The sequence below is a fragment of the Borostomias antarcticus genome, assembly GCF_949987555.1.
Source record: "Borostomias antarcticus genome assembly, chromosome: 16".
Classification (NCBI taxonomy): domain Eukaryota; kingdom Metazoa; phylum Chordata; class Actinopteri; order Stomiiformes; family Stomiidae; genus Borostomias; species Borostomias antarcticus.
This window is the reverse complement of record NC_140249.1, coordinates 5527261-5546213: the sequence shown is the minus strand read 5'-3', so window position 1 is coordinate 5546213 and position 18953 is coordinate 5527261. Positions and strand designations below refer to the sequence as shown.

General features: G+C 51.7%; 1 protein-coding gene across 1 annotated transcript in view; it reads right to left on the bottom strand.

Annotated features, from left to right (window-relative positions):
* fermt2 (FERM domain containing kindlin 2) overlaps positions 1 to 18393 on the bottom strand; it is a 48155-nt gene extending 29762 nt beyond the window's left edge. The window contains exons 1-2 of the mRNA XM_084451116.1: positions 18240 to 18393; positions 17292 to 17449 (exon numbers count right to left, since the gene is read on the bottom strand). Coding sequence (XP_084307242.1) covers positions 17292 to 17448 — 157 coding nt within the window. The 5' untranslated portion in view covers position 17449; positions 18240 to 18393. The remainder of the gene's footprint in view (positions 1 to 17291; positions 17450 to 18239) is intronic.
* Between the last annotated feature and the right edge of the window lie 560 nt (positions 18394 to 18953).

Sequence of the window (18953 nt, the reverse complement as noted above, 5' to 3'; positions counted from 1 at the left end):
TGGCTGCAGTGTTCCCAGTGTGACAGAGGAGAGACAGGAGTCCTTGTTAGAGATGTGTGATGCAACACAGAGTGACACGTTTACAATACGGTATCGTCAACCAATCAGCAGAGACCAAAGGCAACTTAGAAGCCCCATCAGCTGCGGCAGGTCGTCATGGTGAAATGACAGCGCTCAACCACCGCCTGGGTCGCGAGGTTCAAGTTCAGCTGACGACATCGGGGGGGGCTGCAGGCTCCGGCACACCAACGCCACCACCGCCACCGCGGACAAAGACGAGCGTAAGCAGAGCCTGCTCAGTATCATGACATCACCAACTGTGGCCAGAGGTCATGATTAGGGTGAGGGGGCTTGGATGCTGGGGTGGGGGGTGAGTGGGGGGGGGGGCTGCTGAGGAATTTGAGGGGGGCGGAAGGCAGAGCACTGAAAGAGGGGGAGAGAGAGAGGAGGGGAGAGAGAGAGAGAGAGAGAGAGAGAGAGAGAGAGGAGGAAGGGGGAGAGAGAGAGGAGGAGGAAGGGGAGAGAGGAGGGAGAGAAAGGAGGAGGGAGAAAGAGGAGGGAGAGAGAGAGACAGAGGGGGGAGAGGAGGAGGAAGAGGAGAGAGAGGAGGAGAGAGAGAGGAGGAGGGAGAGAGAAAGAAAGGAGGGAAGAGAGAGAGAGGAGGAGGAAGGGGGGAGAAAGGAGTAGGGAGAGAGAGGAGGAAGGGGAGAGAGGAGGAGGGAGAGAGAGAGTGAGGGTGTGAAAGAGAAAAGAAAGAAAGCTGTTTGCGTGACACCACAGGCATATCAGGTTCAAGCCCACCTCTTTGTTCCAGAGTCACACTCTGCTGCCAAAGCTGACATGCCTTCCAGACAACACCGACAGGCTGGGCCCACTACAATAGCCATGGACCTGGGGTCGCTGTGTGTGTGTGTGTGTGTGTGAGTGTGTGTGTGTGTGAGAGAGAGAGAGAGAGAGAGAGTGTGAGTGCTCATATGACTGTGATATGGACAGTACGTGTACGTATACAGTAAGTATGTGTGTGTGTTTAGGCCTTTATGCGTCTGCGTGTTTGCGAGAGAGAGAGAGAATGAGTGAGAGAGAGAGAGAGAGAGAGAGAGAGAGAGTGAGTGCTCATATGACTGTGATAATAAGTACAGTGTGTGTAGGTATAAGTGTGTGTGTGTGAGTGTTTAGGCCTTTATGTGTCCGTGTGTCCGTGTGTGTGTGTGTGTGTTTGTGTGTCCGTGTGTGTGTGTGTGAGACTTCAGAGGGAAGGTGAAAACCACAGGGATTTGAGGGAAGTGGGAGCAGCTGTTTAGTGGATGACCTGACCCTCAGGGGATTACCAGGGCCTCGGAGCCGTGTGTGATGTGGTGTAGGCGGCCTGCCGTCTGAGATGGCGGCGCGTTTGATCTCCTGACCCGGCCTGAGACCCGGCTCCCAGACGGGCCGCTCCACCACCTCGCATCTACGGGTTCCTTGCCGCCACCCGGGCGTGCCGCGCTCCTGATCGAAACAAACGCCCGGCCGTCGTTAAGTACTCCCTTGAGCGCGCCGCCCGATCGAAGAGCGTCTCGGAGGTACGGGAAGACGGCGCGTAACCGGAGGGGCGTGGCTGCACAGGATGTTCCTTCAGAGCGCTGAGGTCATCGTGCAGGCGTGCGGCCAGGAAGACACTTCCCTTAGCGGTGTCTCATTCAACCCCCCCCCCCCACCATCATCCCCATTTGTCCCTGTCTCTCTCTTTTCTCCCTCACTCACTCTTTCCACCCCCCTCCCCCCCACCTCCTATCAGACCCTGAGTCACTGAGTGAGTCCTGCTGGAGCCCCTCCCCTCAACGCTGGTTACTACAACACTGAGTCATCCAGCCCAGGACTGACGCTGAGGAAGAGGAACCCAATGATATTCTGCTTTTAGAACTGAACCCTCTCTCTCTCTCTGCCCCCTTCTCTCTCTCTTCCCCAATCCCACCCCCCCCCTCTGTCTCTCTCTCTCCATCTCTCCCTCTGTCTGTACAGGGAGAGACAGGCATGCAGAACCTCTGTTAAGCTGTTAGTCAGCACTAAGGTGACATGACAGTCTGACACCAGGTGGCTTTCTCACACACACAGGCAGGCAGGCAGGCACACACACACACACACACACACACACACACACACACACACACACACACACACACACACACACACACACACACACACACACACGCGTAGACTAGACAGTTTGCTGACACTTCTCTGTGGGTACATGAGAGGTGCTGAATGACTGGGACTAGATTCAGACTGGGACTAGATTCAGACTGGGACTAGATTAAGACGGACTAGATTCAGACTGGGACTAGATTCAGACTGGGACTAGATTCAGACTGGGACTAGATTCAGACTGGGACTAGATTCAGACTGGGACTAGATTAAGACGGACTAGATTCAGACTGGGACTAGATTCAGACTGTGTGTGCAGCTGCTGTTGTGTGAGTGGTGCTGTAGGTCTGGCTCGATGGGGGCTAGAGGGGTTGTTTGTCAAGCTGTTAATTTAGAGTGTTTACATTTGGCACTTGACTGAAAACAGTCCTGAAGAGAAAGCTTGGAATGTGTGCGTGTGTGTGTGTGTGTGGGGGGGGGGTCTAGCAGCATGGGGTCTAGCTGAACCAGAACATTTGCGTGGACACTGCTTCACTGTTGCAATCACTAGAGCCTGGCCCTGTGGTCAGAATACCCACAAGGCCTCACTAAAACCTGGTCCTGTAGTCAGAATACCCACAAGGCCTCACTAGAGCCTGGTCCTGTAGTCAGAATACCCACAAGGCCTCCCTAGAACCTGGTCCTGTAGTCAGAATACCCAGAAGGCCTCACTAGAACCTGGTCCTGTAGTCAGAATACCCAGAAGGCCTCACTAGAACCTGGTCCTGTAGTCAGAATACCCACAAGGCCTCACTAGAGCCTGGTCCTGTAGTCAGAATACCCACAAGGCCTCACTGAAGGGAGAGAGAGAGAGAGAGAGAGAGAGAGAGAGAGAGAGAGAAAGAGGGAGAAGGAGAGAGAGAGAGAGAGAGAGAGAGAAAGGAGAGATGGAGAAAAGGAAAATTGAAAATAGGCTTGTGTGTATTTTCATAGCTCTCTCACAGTTTCTCTCTTTGCAACCCGGTGATTTCTGGTGTCTGGGTGCCTGGCCGATTACCCTTGGCCCAGCAGGTCTTCACCACAGTCCAGATCCTATAACAGCTCTTGTAAGCTCCCCCCCATACACACGCACACACACACCCCCCAAAGTCACGTGACGGCGTTCGTTTCCCCTCGACCATGCTCCCTAGGGGCCGCGTTCACCGCTCTGTCCCCCCCCCCCGGCCCGTCACCGAGCCGCGATTGGCCGGCGCCCCCCCGCCTCCCACCTCCTCCATGTTGTAACTGTGACATCATGGTGCTGCGCTGTTCCAGCGGGCCGTCTATCAGGCTGCCTCAATAAAGCTCTGGTAATTCAATCTGCAGAGAGCGGAGGGGGGAGTGAGGGGGGGCCACTGGCATCTCCCGGCTAAAAATACTGTCCGCCAGGGCTGACGTCACCCAGAGAAAGAGAGAAAGAAAGAGAGAGAGAGAGAGAGAGAGAGAGAGAGAGAGAGAGAGAGAGCCCAGATGAAGCTGAGGCCTAAGTAATTGGGTGCATTAGATGTGAACCCGCAGTCCTTAGTAGGAGTGGTGGTGGAGGGGTGGAGGGATGGAGAGAAAGCATGTTTTATGGCTTCCTCATGAAAGATGGGGAGGTGTGTGTGTACTGTATGCGTGCGTGTGTTTGTTTGGTTGGTGTGTGTGTTTGTTTGGTTGGTGTGTGTGTGCATGTACAGTATGTGGTTCAGATTGTGTGTGCGTGTGACAGCGAGGGGGCGTAAATACATCCATTCATCACTCGTCTCTGCTGTGTGTGTGTGTGTGTGTGTGTCTGTACTAATGAGCTGTATTAATCAGAAAGTGCTTCTCATTCACCATCATGGCCAAGCCCATTAACAAGGCTGTGAACAAGAGGAACCAACCTTACGCACACGCGCACACGCGCACGCGCACACGCACACACACACGCACACACACACGCACACACACACAGCAGAGGTAGGTGAGTAGGTCTAGTGTTGTGTACAGTAGAGTTGAATAGGTCTAGTGTTCTGTATGTCGAGTTGAGTAGGTCTAGTGTTCTGTATGTCGAGTTGAGTGGGTCTAGTGTTCTGTACAGTAGAGTTGAGTGGGTCTAGTGTTGTGTACAGTAGAGTTGAGTGGGTCTAGTGTTCTGTACAGTAGAGTTGAGTGGGTCTACTGTTCTGTACAGTAGAGTTGAGTGGGTCTAGTGTTCTGTACAGTAGAGTTGAGTGGGTCTACTGTTCTGTACAGTAGAGTTGAATAGGTCTAGTGTTCTGTACAGTAGAGTTGAGTGGGTCTAGTGTTCTGTACAGTAGAGTTGAGTGGGTCTACTGTTCTGTACAGTAGAGTTGAGTGGGTCTAGTGTTCTGTACAGTAGAGTTGAGTGGGTCTACTGTTCTGTACAGTAGAGTTGAGTAGGTCTAGTGTTCTGTACAGTAGAGTTGAGTGGGTCTAGTGTTCTGTACAGTAGAGTTGAGTGGGTCTAGTGTTCTGTACAGTAGAGTTTAGTAGGTCTAGTGTTCTGTACAGTAGAGTTGAGTGGGTCTACTGTTCTGTACAGTAGAGTTGAGTAGGTCTAGTGTTCTGTACAGTAGAGTTTAGTAGGTCTAGTGTTCTGTACAGTAGAGTTGACAGGGGAGAGGACAGAGGAGAGGACAGGGGAGAGGACAGGGGAGAGGACAGGGGAGAGGACAGAGGAGAGGACAGGGGAGAGGACAGGGGAGAGGACAGGGGAGAGGACAGGGGAGAGGACAGGGGAGAGGACAGGGGAGAGGACAGGGGAGAGGACAGGGGAGAGGACAGGGGAGAGGACAGAGGAGAGGACAGGGGAGAGGACAGAGGAGAGGACAGAGGAGAGGACAGGGGAGAGGACAGGGGAGAGGACAGAGGAGAGGACAGGGGAGAGGACAGAGGAGAGGACAGAGGAGAGGACAGGGGAGAGGACAGAGGAGAGGACAGAGGAGAGGACAGGGGAGAGGACAGGGGAGAGGACAGGGGAGAGGACAGGGGAGAGGACAGGGGGGAGGACAGAGAAGAGGACAGAGGAGAGGACAGGGGAGAGGACAGGGGAGAGGACAGGGGAGAGGACAGGGGAGAGGACAGAGGAGAGGAGAGGAGGACAGAGGAGAGGAGGACAGAGGAGAGGAGAGGACAGGGGAGAGGACAGGGGAGGACAGGAGGACAGAGGAGAGGACAGGGGAGAGCAGGGCAGAGAAGGACAGAGGAGTCCCAGGCCAGAGAGAAGGTTGTTGGGATCATTAGTGGAACTGTCCCTCCCACCTTCTATCCACCCCCCTCCCTCCCTCCCTCCCTCCCTCCCTGCAGCCAGAGTCTGTGTAGTGTTGACATTAGCAGACAGGCATGTTTATGAAGGGCTGTCAGTGGGGGAGGGGTGACAGAGAAGAGAGAGAGAGAGAGAGAGAGAGGGGTGGGGGGAGAGAGAGAGAGAGAGAGAGAGGGGGAGGGAGAGAGACAGGGGTGGGGGGAGAGAGAGAGAGAGAGGGAGGGAGAGAGATGGAGAGAAAGGGAGAGAGAGGGAGATGGAGAGAGTGTGAGGAGCAGTTAGTGGACATTAGGAAGGAAGATGGAGACAAGACAGAGGATGGGCTTTAGGAGGAGGAGGAGGAGGAGGAAGAGGAGGAGGGAGTGAGGAGAGAGAGACAGAGGGAGGGAGAGGAGAAAGAGGGAGGGAGAAGCAGAGTGAGATATAAAGTGGGTCTAGTACCAGTAGGGCAGCAAGGATCAGCTGTCTTCATATCTGGATGTGTGGAAGACTGTTTTCAGAGAACAAGGACTTCCTTACAGACCATGTCTCTCACACACACACGCACACGCACACGCACACGCACACGCACACGCACACGCACACGCACACACACACACACACACACACCCTGTGATCAGCAACACTGAATCCCTCTCTCTAATGGACAAAAAACACACACACACGGACACACGCTGAGTGTGAGGTCAGAAGGTTCGGTGTAGGCTGATTAAATCATTACACCCTGGGTGAGGTTCGTCACGCTCTTTAACGAGCAGCGCCCGTATCCCTGGCTACCGCCGCTCACCACCACGGGGGGTCGTAGTGTGAGGAGAGGGAAGCGTTTTCACACAACAAACATCACCCTCCACAGGCCCCTCCCTCTCTCTCCTCCACAGGCCCCTCCCTCTCTCTCCCCCTCTCTCTCTCCCTCTTCCTCACACACAACAAACATCACCCTCCACAGGCCCCTCCCTCTCTCTCCTCCACAGGCCCCTCCCTCTCTCCCCCTCTCTCTCTCCCTCTTCCTCACACACATCACCCTCCACAGGCCCCTCCCTCTCTCTCCTCCACAGGCCCCTCCCTCTCTCCCCCTCTCTCTCTCCCTCTTCCTCACAAACATCACCCTCCACAGGCCCCTCCCTCTCTCTCCTCCACAGGCCCCTCCCTCTCTCTCTCCCCCTCTCTCCCTCTTCCTCACAAACATCACCCTCCACAGGCCCCTCCCTCTCTCTCCTCCACAGGCCCCTCCCTCCCTCTCCTCCACAGGCCCCTCCCTCTCTCTCTCCCTCTTCCTCACACACAACAAACATCACCCTCCACAGGCCCCTCCCTCTCTCTCTCCCCCTCTCTCCCTCTTCCTCACAAACATCACCCTCCACAGGCCCCTCCCTCTCTCTCTCCCCCTCTCTCCCTCTTCCTCACAAACATCACCCTCCACAGGCCCCTCCCTCTCTCCTCCACAGGCCCCTCCCTCTCTCTCTCCCTCTTCCTCACACACAACAAACATCACCCTCCACAGGCCCCTCCCTCTCTCTCTCCCTCTCTCCCTCACACACAAACATCACCCTCCACAGGCCCCTCCCTCTCTCTCTCTCCTCCACAGGCCCCTCCCTCTCTCTCTCCCTCTCTCCCTCACACATCAAACATTACCCAGAGTCCCCTGGCGTCGCCAGCCTGATCACATGAGCTCACATTCTATTTCACTCCTTTGGATCAGTCTGGTCATCCACCCGTTCAGACTGGCTGCGATTGGTCGGGCCAATCACAGCCGTTTATCTAATATGGGGCGGGTTTGATACGGCTGTACACACTTGATATGATGATATGATGCTTAACCCATGTTTCGTTGCCCTGATGGGTTGTGGGTCGATCCAATTGCGTCCAGAGGCATTATGGTCTGACCGTTCAAAAATCAAAACTAAACACAGGATTTCCAGACGCTTTGCATTTTGGGTCTGGCGAAGCCAGGCTATACCTCGATACCCCTCCACAACAAACTTTACATATGTGACCCCTCCTCCACAACAAACATTACCCAGAAACCCCTACCTCTCTCTCCATCTCCCCCTCTTCCTCACACACAACAAACGTGATGAAGAAATATAAGGATACATATTAAGTATAACTTATTTTATCAAAGACAAAACTCTAAAATCTTAATATTTCTCACAGTATAGTAAGAAGTGAGATTCTGTCTCAACATCCCCCTGATGACAGACACACATTATGTTTGTCTGTCTGTGTGTGTGTGTGTGTGTGTGTGTGTGTCTGTCTGTCTCTCTCTCTCACCTTTCCATCCCTCTCTCTCTCTACACCTCTCCATCCCTCTCTCTCTCTACACCTCTCCATCCCTCTCTCTCTCCCTCAGCCAGTGGAAAAGGTCAGTCTATAGCCTGGGACTCCGGCCTGTATTTAAATAGACCTGCTGCCTTCATTGCTGAGGGTGGAGGTCAATATTGACAAGCGGAGGGACAGGAGACAACTGACTCAAACACCACCCACCCACACACACCCACACCCACACACACACACACACACACGTCCATGTCAGCTAGCTAGTGTAACCTGTAACACTTTTTTTGTGTGTGCCCATAATGGTGGAGATCAAGCAGAGTGGGAGAGCCAATCCTGTGCTTTCATACTGTCAAACTGACAAGGACAGGGGTTCTAATTGGTGATAGCGCCAGGGGGAGTGGCCTTATTGAGTGCTCTCTCCCTGGCGTGTCTCTGCCCTTTCTCCCTCTTGTGACTAACCCGAGAGCAGCCTGTATGTCATGTTGTTGTTATGTGCGCAAATAAAGGGGGCAGCTGTATTTCAGGAGGTAGAGCGGGTCAGCGGTTCAAATCCCGGCTCCTCCTGACGACATGTCGAAGTGTCCTTGGGGCGAGACACCGGACCCCAAACTGCTCCCAATGAGCAGGCTGGCACCTTGCATGGCACCTGGCCGCCCTTGGTGTGTGAATGTGTGTGTGAATGGGTGAATGAGAGGCCATTGTAAAGTGATTTGGATAAAAAGTGCTAGATGTGCATTTACCATATACCATAAACCCCAGTTGAGAAGAACTGCTACCTCCCGTCTTCTCCCACAAAATGTTACAATACGTACAGTTTAACCCCCACATCGCCCATAAGACTACTATTCTACTCCTACATGTACATGTAAAAACAGTCCACACTCCAAAACGTCACTCTTGTATTGATAAAAATAATAAAAAATATGAACGCCTCCTATGGCATTCCTTCTTGCACGTAGGCGATCGGTCGACTGACTAAAACTTGGGCACCGGACGCGGGGCAGCGAGGCTGCTTCTCACATCCTGTACGCCGCGCAGCCCAAACACGGTCGTCCTGAAGGAACGCTACCGCAAATATTCAACTGTTACAAAACCCGGAGGGCCGTTAAACCCAGCAGGCGGCGACCGCCTCGGTCAGTAGGGCCTAGTTTCGGGGGCGTCCCAGACCCAGTGTTAACAGAGAGAGAGGCTCCAGTGGTAGCGGGTGTCCTGTCTCACGCCCTCCGGTCATGAGCAGAGGAGAACAGTGGACTCAACAACAGCCATTCACATCTATTGTGTGACACGTCCACGTGTTTCAGAAGCAGCTTTTGGTTAAAGGGGCCGGCGTCCGACAAGCAGATAAACTTGTTCCTCCGCGGCGGCGGACAAAGACCATCGACTTGTGCTGCTGCCGGGATGTATTTGAGCTTTCATCACATCATGATCGCGACTAAAACACTGGCGGCAGACTCTCCGTCGCATGCTCGCTGATTAAAACGATGATAAACCATCCTGACACTCAGACCGAGTTTCCGTTCCGTTTCTCTTCGTTATTCAGTCTGGACAAGCTCCCGTTGCGGTCGTTTTCTGAGATGGGTGTCGCCGAGGGAGTGAAAGCGATTACTTCATCCCCAAACCAATCATGTCACGCAGTTTAATTCCGTCATCGCATTCAAAGGATGCTGATTGGTCTGGTTGGAATTCTAACTGAGAAATCACTTTGAATGAGAGCCTTTCCAGACCTTGAATCACATTTCGCAAATTAAAAAAATACATAAACTGATCTCCTCCCTACTTCTCTGAGGTGCTGGGGCAGCTGATCTGCTAAGATAACAGATCTCTGATGTCTCAGGACTGGACTAAGCTAACAGATCTCTGATGTCTCAGGACTGGATTAAGCTAACAGATCTCTGATGTCTCAGGACTGGATTAAGCTAACAGATCTCTGATGTCTCAGGACTGGATTAAGCTAACAGTACTCTGATGTCTCAGGACTGGACTAAGCTAACAGATCTCTGATGTGTCAGGACTGGATTAAGCTAACAGATCTCTGATGTCTCAGGACTGGATTAAGCTAACAGATCTCTGATGTCTCAGGACTGGATTAAGCTAACAGTACTCTGATGTGTCAGGACTGGACTAAGCTAACAGATCTCTGATGTGTCAGGACTGGACTAAGCTAACAGATCTCTGATGTGTCAGGACTGGACTAAGCTAACATCTCTGATGTGTCTCAGACACAGGTTTACCTTGTGTGTTTCTGTCTCAGCTTCCTGCCAATAGCCAATCGAAGACCTGTGATGTTTATCACGCTCTATTAGCGCCATTAAAAATGCAGGAGATTGTCCGCTAGGGCCACGACCTTGAGCCACACAAATAACCTGACCCCTTTTAAGAAGTCTAACTCTGGCCGACCCTGCTTGTAGTCCCAGGGACATTTAAGCCATTAGGACATGACAGGCACACGCACGCACACACGCGCACACCAACACACACGCACACACACTCAACCTTGCCACTGGGAGCCCCTGTAAGCAGACCGTTCATGGGGGTGAGGACACACACACACACACCCTGGAGAGACCTAGACACATGGAGCGAGCGCACGCACGCACGCACACACACACACACGGTAGGTTGCCGTCATGTCAGGGAACAGTGTGTGTGTGTGTTGTCTGCTACAGCACATGAAGGTCAGGTCCTCCTCTGAGTGTTTTAGTTTGTATCCATGCGTCATATAATCCAAACACAGTCAAACAACAGGTGTTCTATAGGCTCTGCTCTGTTCTGTTCTGTTCTGTTCTGTTCTGCTCTGCTCTGTTCTGCTCTGTTCTGCTCTGTTCTGCTCTGTTCTGCTCTGTTCTGCTCTGTTCTGTTCCTCCCTAGCACAGCCTCACACGATTACACAACCGGGTTCCGCCGCCGTAATCACATTAGAACCTCTCCTCTCTCCTGTCCTCTCTCCTGTCCTCTCTCCTCTCTCCTGTCCTCTCTCCTCTTCTCTCCTGTCCTCTCTCCTGTCCTCTCTCCTGTCCTCTCTCCTGTCCTCTCTCCTGTCCTCTCTCCTCTCTTGGACACAGACCACTGGAGCAGAGAGAGGATGATGCTGCCTTCATCCCTCCACTCAGGACAGGGACAAGTTCCCACTCTGGATGAAAGCGTCTGCTAGATGACTCATGTAATGAGAAAGAACAGCCTGGTAGAGACTAGGAGGAGATGGAGGAGGAGGAGAAGGAGGAGGAGGGATTTCTACAGAAGCACAAGGAAGGAGGAGGAGGAGAAGGAGGAGTATACAGCAGGAGGTGTTGGTGGAGTCTAGGCTGCTCTGTAGGATTGGAGCCAGGGTCAATATTATCAGACCAGCATCTATACTGGAGCTTCTATACATTGGATCACACACAGGATGTACGTCAGCAGAGGACACACACACACACACACACACACACACACACACACACACACACACACACACACACACACACACACACACACACACACACACACACACACACACACACACACACACACACACACACACACACACACACACACACACACACACACACACACACACACACACACACACACACACACACACACACACACACACACACACACACACACACACACACACACACACACACACACACACAGTCCTGACAGGAGAAGAGTAACAGCCTCGATATGCTTTACTTTGGCGATGAAGACGTAAAGGCTAGAAGCCACATCTACACCTAACCGATCACCTCACCTCACCTGTGAAGGGGCGTGAACCAGGCCGGAAAGGGGAGGAGACCGCATGTAATTAACGAAACACGGTCTAGGAGCCCCGAACAATAACAGCCTATCAGGTTACTCCATTGACCCGCAGGTGCGAGGCGTTGTGAGGACAAAGCGGAGCCGTGTTGACGCCCCTCGCTGCTTCTAGGACTGTCGCACGCTACGACGCTAGAGCCCACGGCTAAGCACGGCAACGCACGCCATCAGGGAGAGAGGGAGAGACGAGGGGGGGGGGGGGGAGAAGAAGAGATGGGGAGGACAAAAACAGACGGATCAGATTCCCGCGAAGCTGTGAAAGCTCTTTTCCCCCCGCTGCATGTTTGAGATGCCAAACGTGACTGAAGCTGTTTGATCTTACAAACCAGAGAGCTCGCGCAGCTCCGCCCCCAACGCAGTGATGAGCTACTGTACGAGGGGGGGGGGGTTCAGAGGAGACGAGGGGAGTTCGGGGTGGTATCTGGACCATCTTAGGAATGTGGATGTGCATTTACGTCTTCCGTTTGGGAGCTCAGATTTCGATATGATGATGATTTTGCGTATTTTTTGGCGTGATGCCAAAAGTCAAGCTTGCCGTGTGTGTATGTGTGTGCGTGCGGTGTGGTGTGTGTGTGTGTCTGTGTGTATGTGTGTGTGCGTGCGGTGTGTGTGTATTCGGAGGGACTGCTAAATCACGACAGGATCTAGCCACTGTAACAGGAAGGCTCAGCTGGGCAGGGCTGCTACTTAGACTAACTACTTCCTGTGGACTAGATTAGAGACTATCGTACTCACACTCTCAAACACACACACACACACACACACACACACAGACATCAATGTGTCTGTGCACATTGCACTGACCAGCTCACCAAGTTACTGCTGGCGTGTGTGTGTGTGTGTGTGTGCGCGTGTGCGCTAGATGAAATGAAAGGTCCGTGTGTCAGTGACTGATTGGAGTATGAGGAGATGATCATATTCTCTCCTAATGGGCGGAGCTTAACGATGCAGGAGCTATTCAGCGCACAGCCCGTCCTTCCCCTGCGAAGCAGGACTAATCTCCTCCCACCATCTCCCTCCACACAGAGACCAAGACTCACCCCGAGACCCCAGTGAACTCTGGGAAGGCACAATATCCTTCTGAAAAGCCCCTAAACAGGGAGGGTGGGTCGGGGGTGGGGGTGGGGGGAGAGGGCCAAACACACACAGGAAGTCTGACATCCTGTTTTAAATGGCGTCCGTTTCCTTGCCAACCCCCTCCTCTATTGTTAGAGCGAGGCCATCTTCCTCTGGTCACCGCCGCCTCCACCGCTCGCCTTCGCCGTCTCTGATGTGACGGACGACATCCCCGACATTCTGGCACTGACCAACACCGCCACCCCCAACACACGCCCTCTCAGACACTCTCCACCCCAACACTCTCCACCCAACACTCACCACCCAACACTCACCACCCTCACCACCCGCCACCCACAACACTCGCCATCTCCGACGTGATAGACGACCTCCAGTGGTGTGGCGGAGGGTATACGGAGGTCTACGGACTGTACCCACTTCTTTATCCATGGACCCACAGTATATCCGCTTCTTTAAACAACACTAATGTAAAAACTAGGGCTGTGCTTTTGTGAGTCGAATCAGATTTGCAAGCCAGAGATTTGACGATTCGTTCATCCTCCCCCCCCCCCCCCCCCCATGTCTAGACTGAGGAGAGACCGCGGGAGTCGGAACAGCTGTCAAACTTTTAAACTCAAACTTGCAGCCAGCACAATAAAATACGTTTATTTTTCTTGCTAAACATGAATCCTCTAGCCCACATTGTCCATCTACTAGATGCCCCCTTGTTTTTAAGCAGTGTTTCCCAAAGCCCACATTAGAGTTGGCGATTTGACGATAGTCTCCTCAACTGCGCATTAAGTGTATGTAAATAGGCGGATAGGCTCGTGCGTTGGGCTGCAGTCAACAAGGAAATGTTTCAGCTGTCAGTAAAGCATTTTCGCAGATGTTAGAGCTCAATCCGTCTATGGGAAAAATGTTTTTTTTCCAGCAGATATCATGGTTAATACCAGAAGACTGATCTAGGAAAGCAGTTTTGTGTTGCGATATTCTTTCTGGGAAATCAGGCAGCGATTGCAGGCGCATAGTAGGCTAGCCTACACGCAGTCTTAAGTCTCCTTTTACTGCACAACAAATAGCTACGGTAATAGCCTAGGTCTAAAACAAATGATTGGCCTGTCCTGTATGAATCACAAGGCAGGTGAGTTGTCTTAGCCCACCAGGGCATCTCGACAGTGGAGCAAAAAAACGACTGCTCGACTTCCAAGAATTTCAATCGACTTAAGGGTCTCCGACTGACGATTCGACCTTCAGGGGACAGCCCTAGTAAAAACGGTAACATTTCTGCTTCAGTATACCGACTTCTTTAGGTCACTACTACACCCCTGACGACATCGCCAACACACTGGCACTGGCCAGCACCACCACCTCCACCAACACAACCCAACACAAACACAGCTCAACGACAACTCCAGCACTGAAGAAACTACAACTCCCACTAGGACGGTCCCACCCCTTTTCTAAAGGAAGTACTAGTTTGTAAGGTCAAAACTGTATTTTTCATATCATTACCATATTGGAGAGCTGAATTAAATATATTCCTATATCAGTTGCTAGTGTCTTTAGGACTTGTAATAACTGCAGACATTTAACTTATGGCTCGTAAAACAAACTCTGAAAACAGCCGACGGATAACATCTCTCCTAGTGTAGCCACCATGGAAAAAGTGATTCAAAACGTAGAACTCAATTATGTTCATTCACATTTTCCAAAAAAGTGGTTGAGAAGGAGAGAGAGAGAGAGAGAGAGAGAGAGAGAGAGAGAGAGAGAGAGAGAAAAGGAGGACACATCAAGAAAAAGAGAGCGGGAGAGAGCCAGACAAACAGAAAGGGAGGGATTGAGAGAGGGAGAGAGGGGGGGGGGGGGGAGGGGGGAGAAAGCTGAGGCAGGCAGCAGAGTCCAGAGATGACGGCAGCGTCCAGAGAACATGCCAAACCAAGGAAGTCATTTCCTGCTCTGTGGAAGACTTTTATGGAATTCTGGTGCCGTGGGCCTACGTCACACTGAGCGGGAACCTGGACCCTCCCCTCTGACCCCCCCTCTCTCCCTCTCATCACCCTCTCCCCTCCCCAGATCCTGCTGCTCTCTCTCATCCAGCCCAGTGCCAGTCCTCCCTCCCCAGCTGTCAGAGGAGGCTAACCAGGCCCTCCATAACTCTCATGGATAGATACTGTAGTACAGAGACGTGCCAAACTAGCTATGGTCACGTTCCCTCAGTGCCAACGCCCCACACAGGCCCCCACACAGGCACACAAAACACACTTGAGACATGTTTCATGTTTTACTATAATCCTGGATTCATGAAAACATAAAAGCGCCGTCCACTCCGCTGCTGCCGCCCCCCCCATAAAAACACACTCATTTCCTGTCCTGCCTAATCTTGGGTATTCCTGGGGGCCGGATGTTCCTGGAGGCCGGGGGAGGGGGCGGGGGGGGGGGGGGGGGCGGAGTCGGGCAGGCCAGAGATGTTCTGTCCAGAAGCAGGAAGAGTCTCCGTAACTGGGGTTCTCTGGTTCTCTTTGATCGAATAAACCCCCTGGCCTAATGCACTTAGTCCCATGTTAGTTTGCCCAACTTCAGGCCCCGATGGTGAGCTTTTAGACGGGGGGCTTTTAGGGATGAAACAGCATGGCCTAGGGATGAAAGCGGACATAAACAGAGATACTGAGCGATGGATGAGTTGGGATGGAGGGAGAGACCGGGGGATCTCAATCATCAGCCCCTAAAAGTGGCTCTCTGCAGGAGGCCTGCAGCAGGGGAAGTGAACGCTGAGCTTTCTGGGATCGATAAGCAAGTGCTTTCCTGGCATTCACCTCTCTCTCTCCCTCTCTCTCTCTCTCTCTCTCTCTCCCTCCCTCTCTCTCTCTCTCCCTCTCCATCACAGTAGGAGATGAGAACAAAGACAGGGATGAGGGACAGAACACGCGCACACACACCACTGGAGAAAAAGACGTAATTCAGTACATGAGGTCTTGATGAGCAGTTGTGATTTCATCGACACGTCTCACAAGAGGAATGCTTTCAAGAATCGCAATCTACGTTTTGGGAGTGTGACACAATGCACCTTGGGAATGCAGCAGGCCCTCCCCTAGACACGAACACAGTGTGTGTTTGTCATTGCAACAGGGTGCCCTTTTTGTTTGGCACAGAGGACAGGCATGCCAGACGTGTGTGTGTGTGTGTGTGTGTGTGTGTGTGTGTGTGTGTGTGTGTGTGTGTGTCTGTATGGTGATAAAAGTAGCTTCAAAGGAGCCCACATTCTCTACACAACAACTCCTCTCTGCCTACTCCCACCCTCATCCCAACCAACCAATCAGTGCCTCTGTCTGTAGACACATGACCACAGCACTTGACATTAGTTCATGACCAGCTCCAAAGTGCCCTGAGAGGGGAGAGAGAGGGGAGAGAGAGAGAGAGGAGAGAGAGAGAGCGAGAGAGAGAGAGGCCTATGCCCCCCCGCCGTCGGTCTCTCACCCACGTTGACAGTGGCCATGTGTGGGTTAATCATTACTGCTGGAAGGGAAACCAGGCTCCAGGTCCTGGGCTAATGTCCATGGGCTATCTGCTGGTGTGTAACCAGACAAATGACCAACAGAACAACCAACCAACCAACTAACCTCCAACCACTTACTGTCTGCCTCATGCAGGGCTGGTACTCTACACTTCACCATGATCTTGGCAGTGGAGGGTACAGAGATCCTACGCTCTGATAAACACACACACACACACACTCTGCGAAAAGTCCAGAACGTTCCGAAGGGTGGACATAAGGGCCGTCTGGGGCCACAGGAATGCTCTCATAGTGACATCATCACTGAGGGACCGTAAGGTACTGTAGCCGTCACACCCAGGATGACATCACTGAGGGACCACAGGTAGTCGTCGCACCCACGATACTATTCTGACAAGTTCAAATCTGCACACAACTTTTCTCGTTCTGTGAACGCACACACACACCCACACCCACACACACACACACACACAATGCATAATGCTGGGCCCTTCATGGAAGTAAGGAGTTGGTCTGTGTGCACTGGTTCTGATGCTGCTCAGACGACCGCAGAGAACAAAGGCCTCAATTATGTGGATTTTTTTAACAGGAGGGCTAAAAACAGGCCAGGAGTCAAACCCAGGAACGACGCAGGCAGGAATGCTGGGTATTCAGGCACCGTCGACTCGACACACTGTCAGTCCCAGAATGCACTGCCACCCATGACCTTTCTCCACCATGAAACAGGCCAGTGTTCCACAGAGGGGAGGGGGGGGCAGACAGAGATCTTTTATGTCCACTCACTCGCACTCAGGACTTGTGAAGTACTTAATGTGGTTGAAAGGGGCTGCATGTACGTGATTGTATAGGGGCCTATTATGCTAGCCTACTCAGAGTCTCCGTATGGTCAGGCCCGAGTCCTTGGTTGATCCTGCATGTCTCTCTCTCCCTCTCTCAAACTCAGCACGGACTTGTTAACAATCTGCCATTAAAAGTGACAGTTAACGGTGTTTACATAGTGGAATCTGGAATGCCAGTTGCTAGAGGAGGCACAATGTAGCAAAGACAGGAATTTACTACCCCACCTCAACTATGGCCAGATAACAGCTCAGAGTTCCACATATGGTCCCTCAGAATACAGCAACAACAAGGAAACGATATATGCAGGGAACAGGGGAGACGATATATGCATGGAACTCAATAAATCCGACATTATCACGACCACAACACTGCACCTTCACCCTTCTCCAGAGAGCGATATGTTCAGGAGGTCCTTACCAAGCTTTTCCACGAGTTTGAGCATGACCCCTCCGATGTGGATTTCTCCGGTCACCCTCAGAGACACGTCCCGGTGGAGGTCCGTTACGTGCATCTTCAGTTCCCACGTCCCGTCGGCATAGCAGCCATCGGGCATCCGAATACCGTCCAGCGCCATCCTGGGATAAACGACTACAATCAGCCCAAACTGCCCGGTAGGCCTACCTGTACATTATAGGCCTACCTGTACATTATAGGCCTACCTGTACATTATAGGCCTACCTGTACATTATAGGCCTACCTGTACATTATAGGCCTATAGTAGCCTATACACCGGTGGGAAAACGATGACCCGCTCTGAGAGGGAGCGTTGACTGGCCCGGGTGTCATTCATTCGCAAGTGAACGTTTGGTGAACGTTTGACACCGACACTGGGCGATTATCAATCAAAATAGTAGTAGTGATTCTAATAATGATGTTATCAGACGAGTTCAGGTTACAGGTGCTTTGCTAATCAACTTATCGAATAGGCTATAATCAGAACAAAGGATAGGCCTTGTTTATATTAGTAGCAGTCTAGTATAGTAGACTTGACTACTTTGCATTTGCCTATCGGCTACACAAATCCACCTCTGCTTTGGATAACGGTAAATATATTGTGAGAAATAGCCTAGACACAAGTTGATTACGTAAGCAGCCTCGCTCTAGAACTCGGAGTGAACACAGTCGGTCATTCACAGCAAACTCACTTGAAATTGTGCGCAATAATCAACCACGTCTTGATGCGCAAATTAGTATCTATCCAAAATGTATACTAAGCATATGATCACATGAAGTATATGATCACCCGCGACAGCAATAGAACAACGCAATGTTTTCATATTCAATGCATTATGCGCAAAGAACGAGCTATGATTATTGAGGCGCTTCGAGTACGAAAATCAGGCTACAACCTTTATGTCCACTCACCTTCACAAATACACCAACCCGAGTCCGAAAAGAGACTAAAAACTTCCGACGTTTCAATTTTCAACAAGTTCTCTTGCTTACTCTCATGTATTTAGGGTAAAACACAAGACAAAATCCCAGAGAACTCGTTGAACTGAAGTGTCCCAAACAGTTTTCTCAGGGTTCCGCTAATGGAGTCCAGCCGTCTCTTTCTCTCCCTCCCTCCTACCAGCAGATAACGTCACTCACTGCTCCAATCCCACTTTTCCTACAGGGAGCGGGGTTGTCTCCCCCGGTCGACCGGTCATTTCCCCATATCCCTTACACCAAGTCCTGTTACTCAGACGCACGCAAATTTCACGCAAAGTAGGCTACATCTATTTATTTATTTTAATTATTTCCCAACGTGTTGCTTTTGTGTGCGACTGCCCTTTGCCAATGGACTAGAGTTTGAGTTCTGCTCCTGTCGCTCTCTAGACTAAGCTACTTTAAGAGCAAAATTGAAGTACTTATAATTGTACAAACGTTTCATAGCATACTTTCACTTTAACGTAAACCTTTGGGGAAATTCAACAGTTCGGAAGGGTCTGAAACAAGGGCACAAAGACCGCTACTGATGCCTTTTATGGAAATAGCCGTGAGCTTGAGGTACATCCGGGGACCGTTATGGGGGCTTCGACTTGGGAATTGCAAACAATTACTCATTTAGCCAACTGTGTCCTAGAGTGTTTCGTC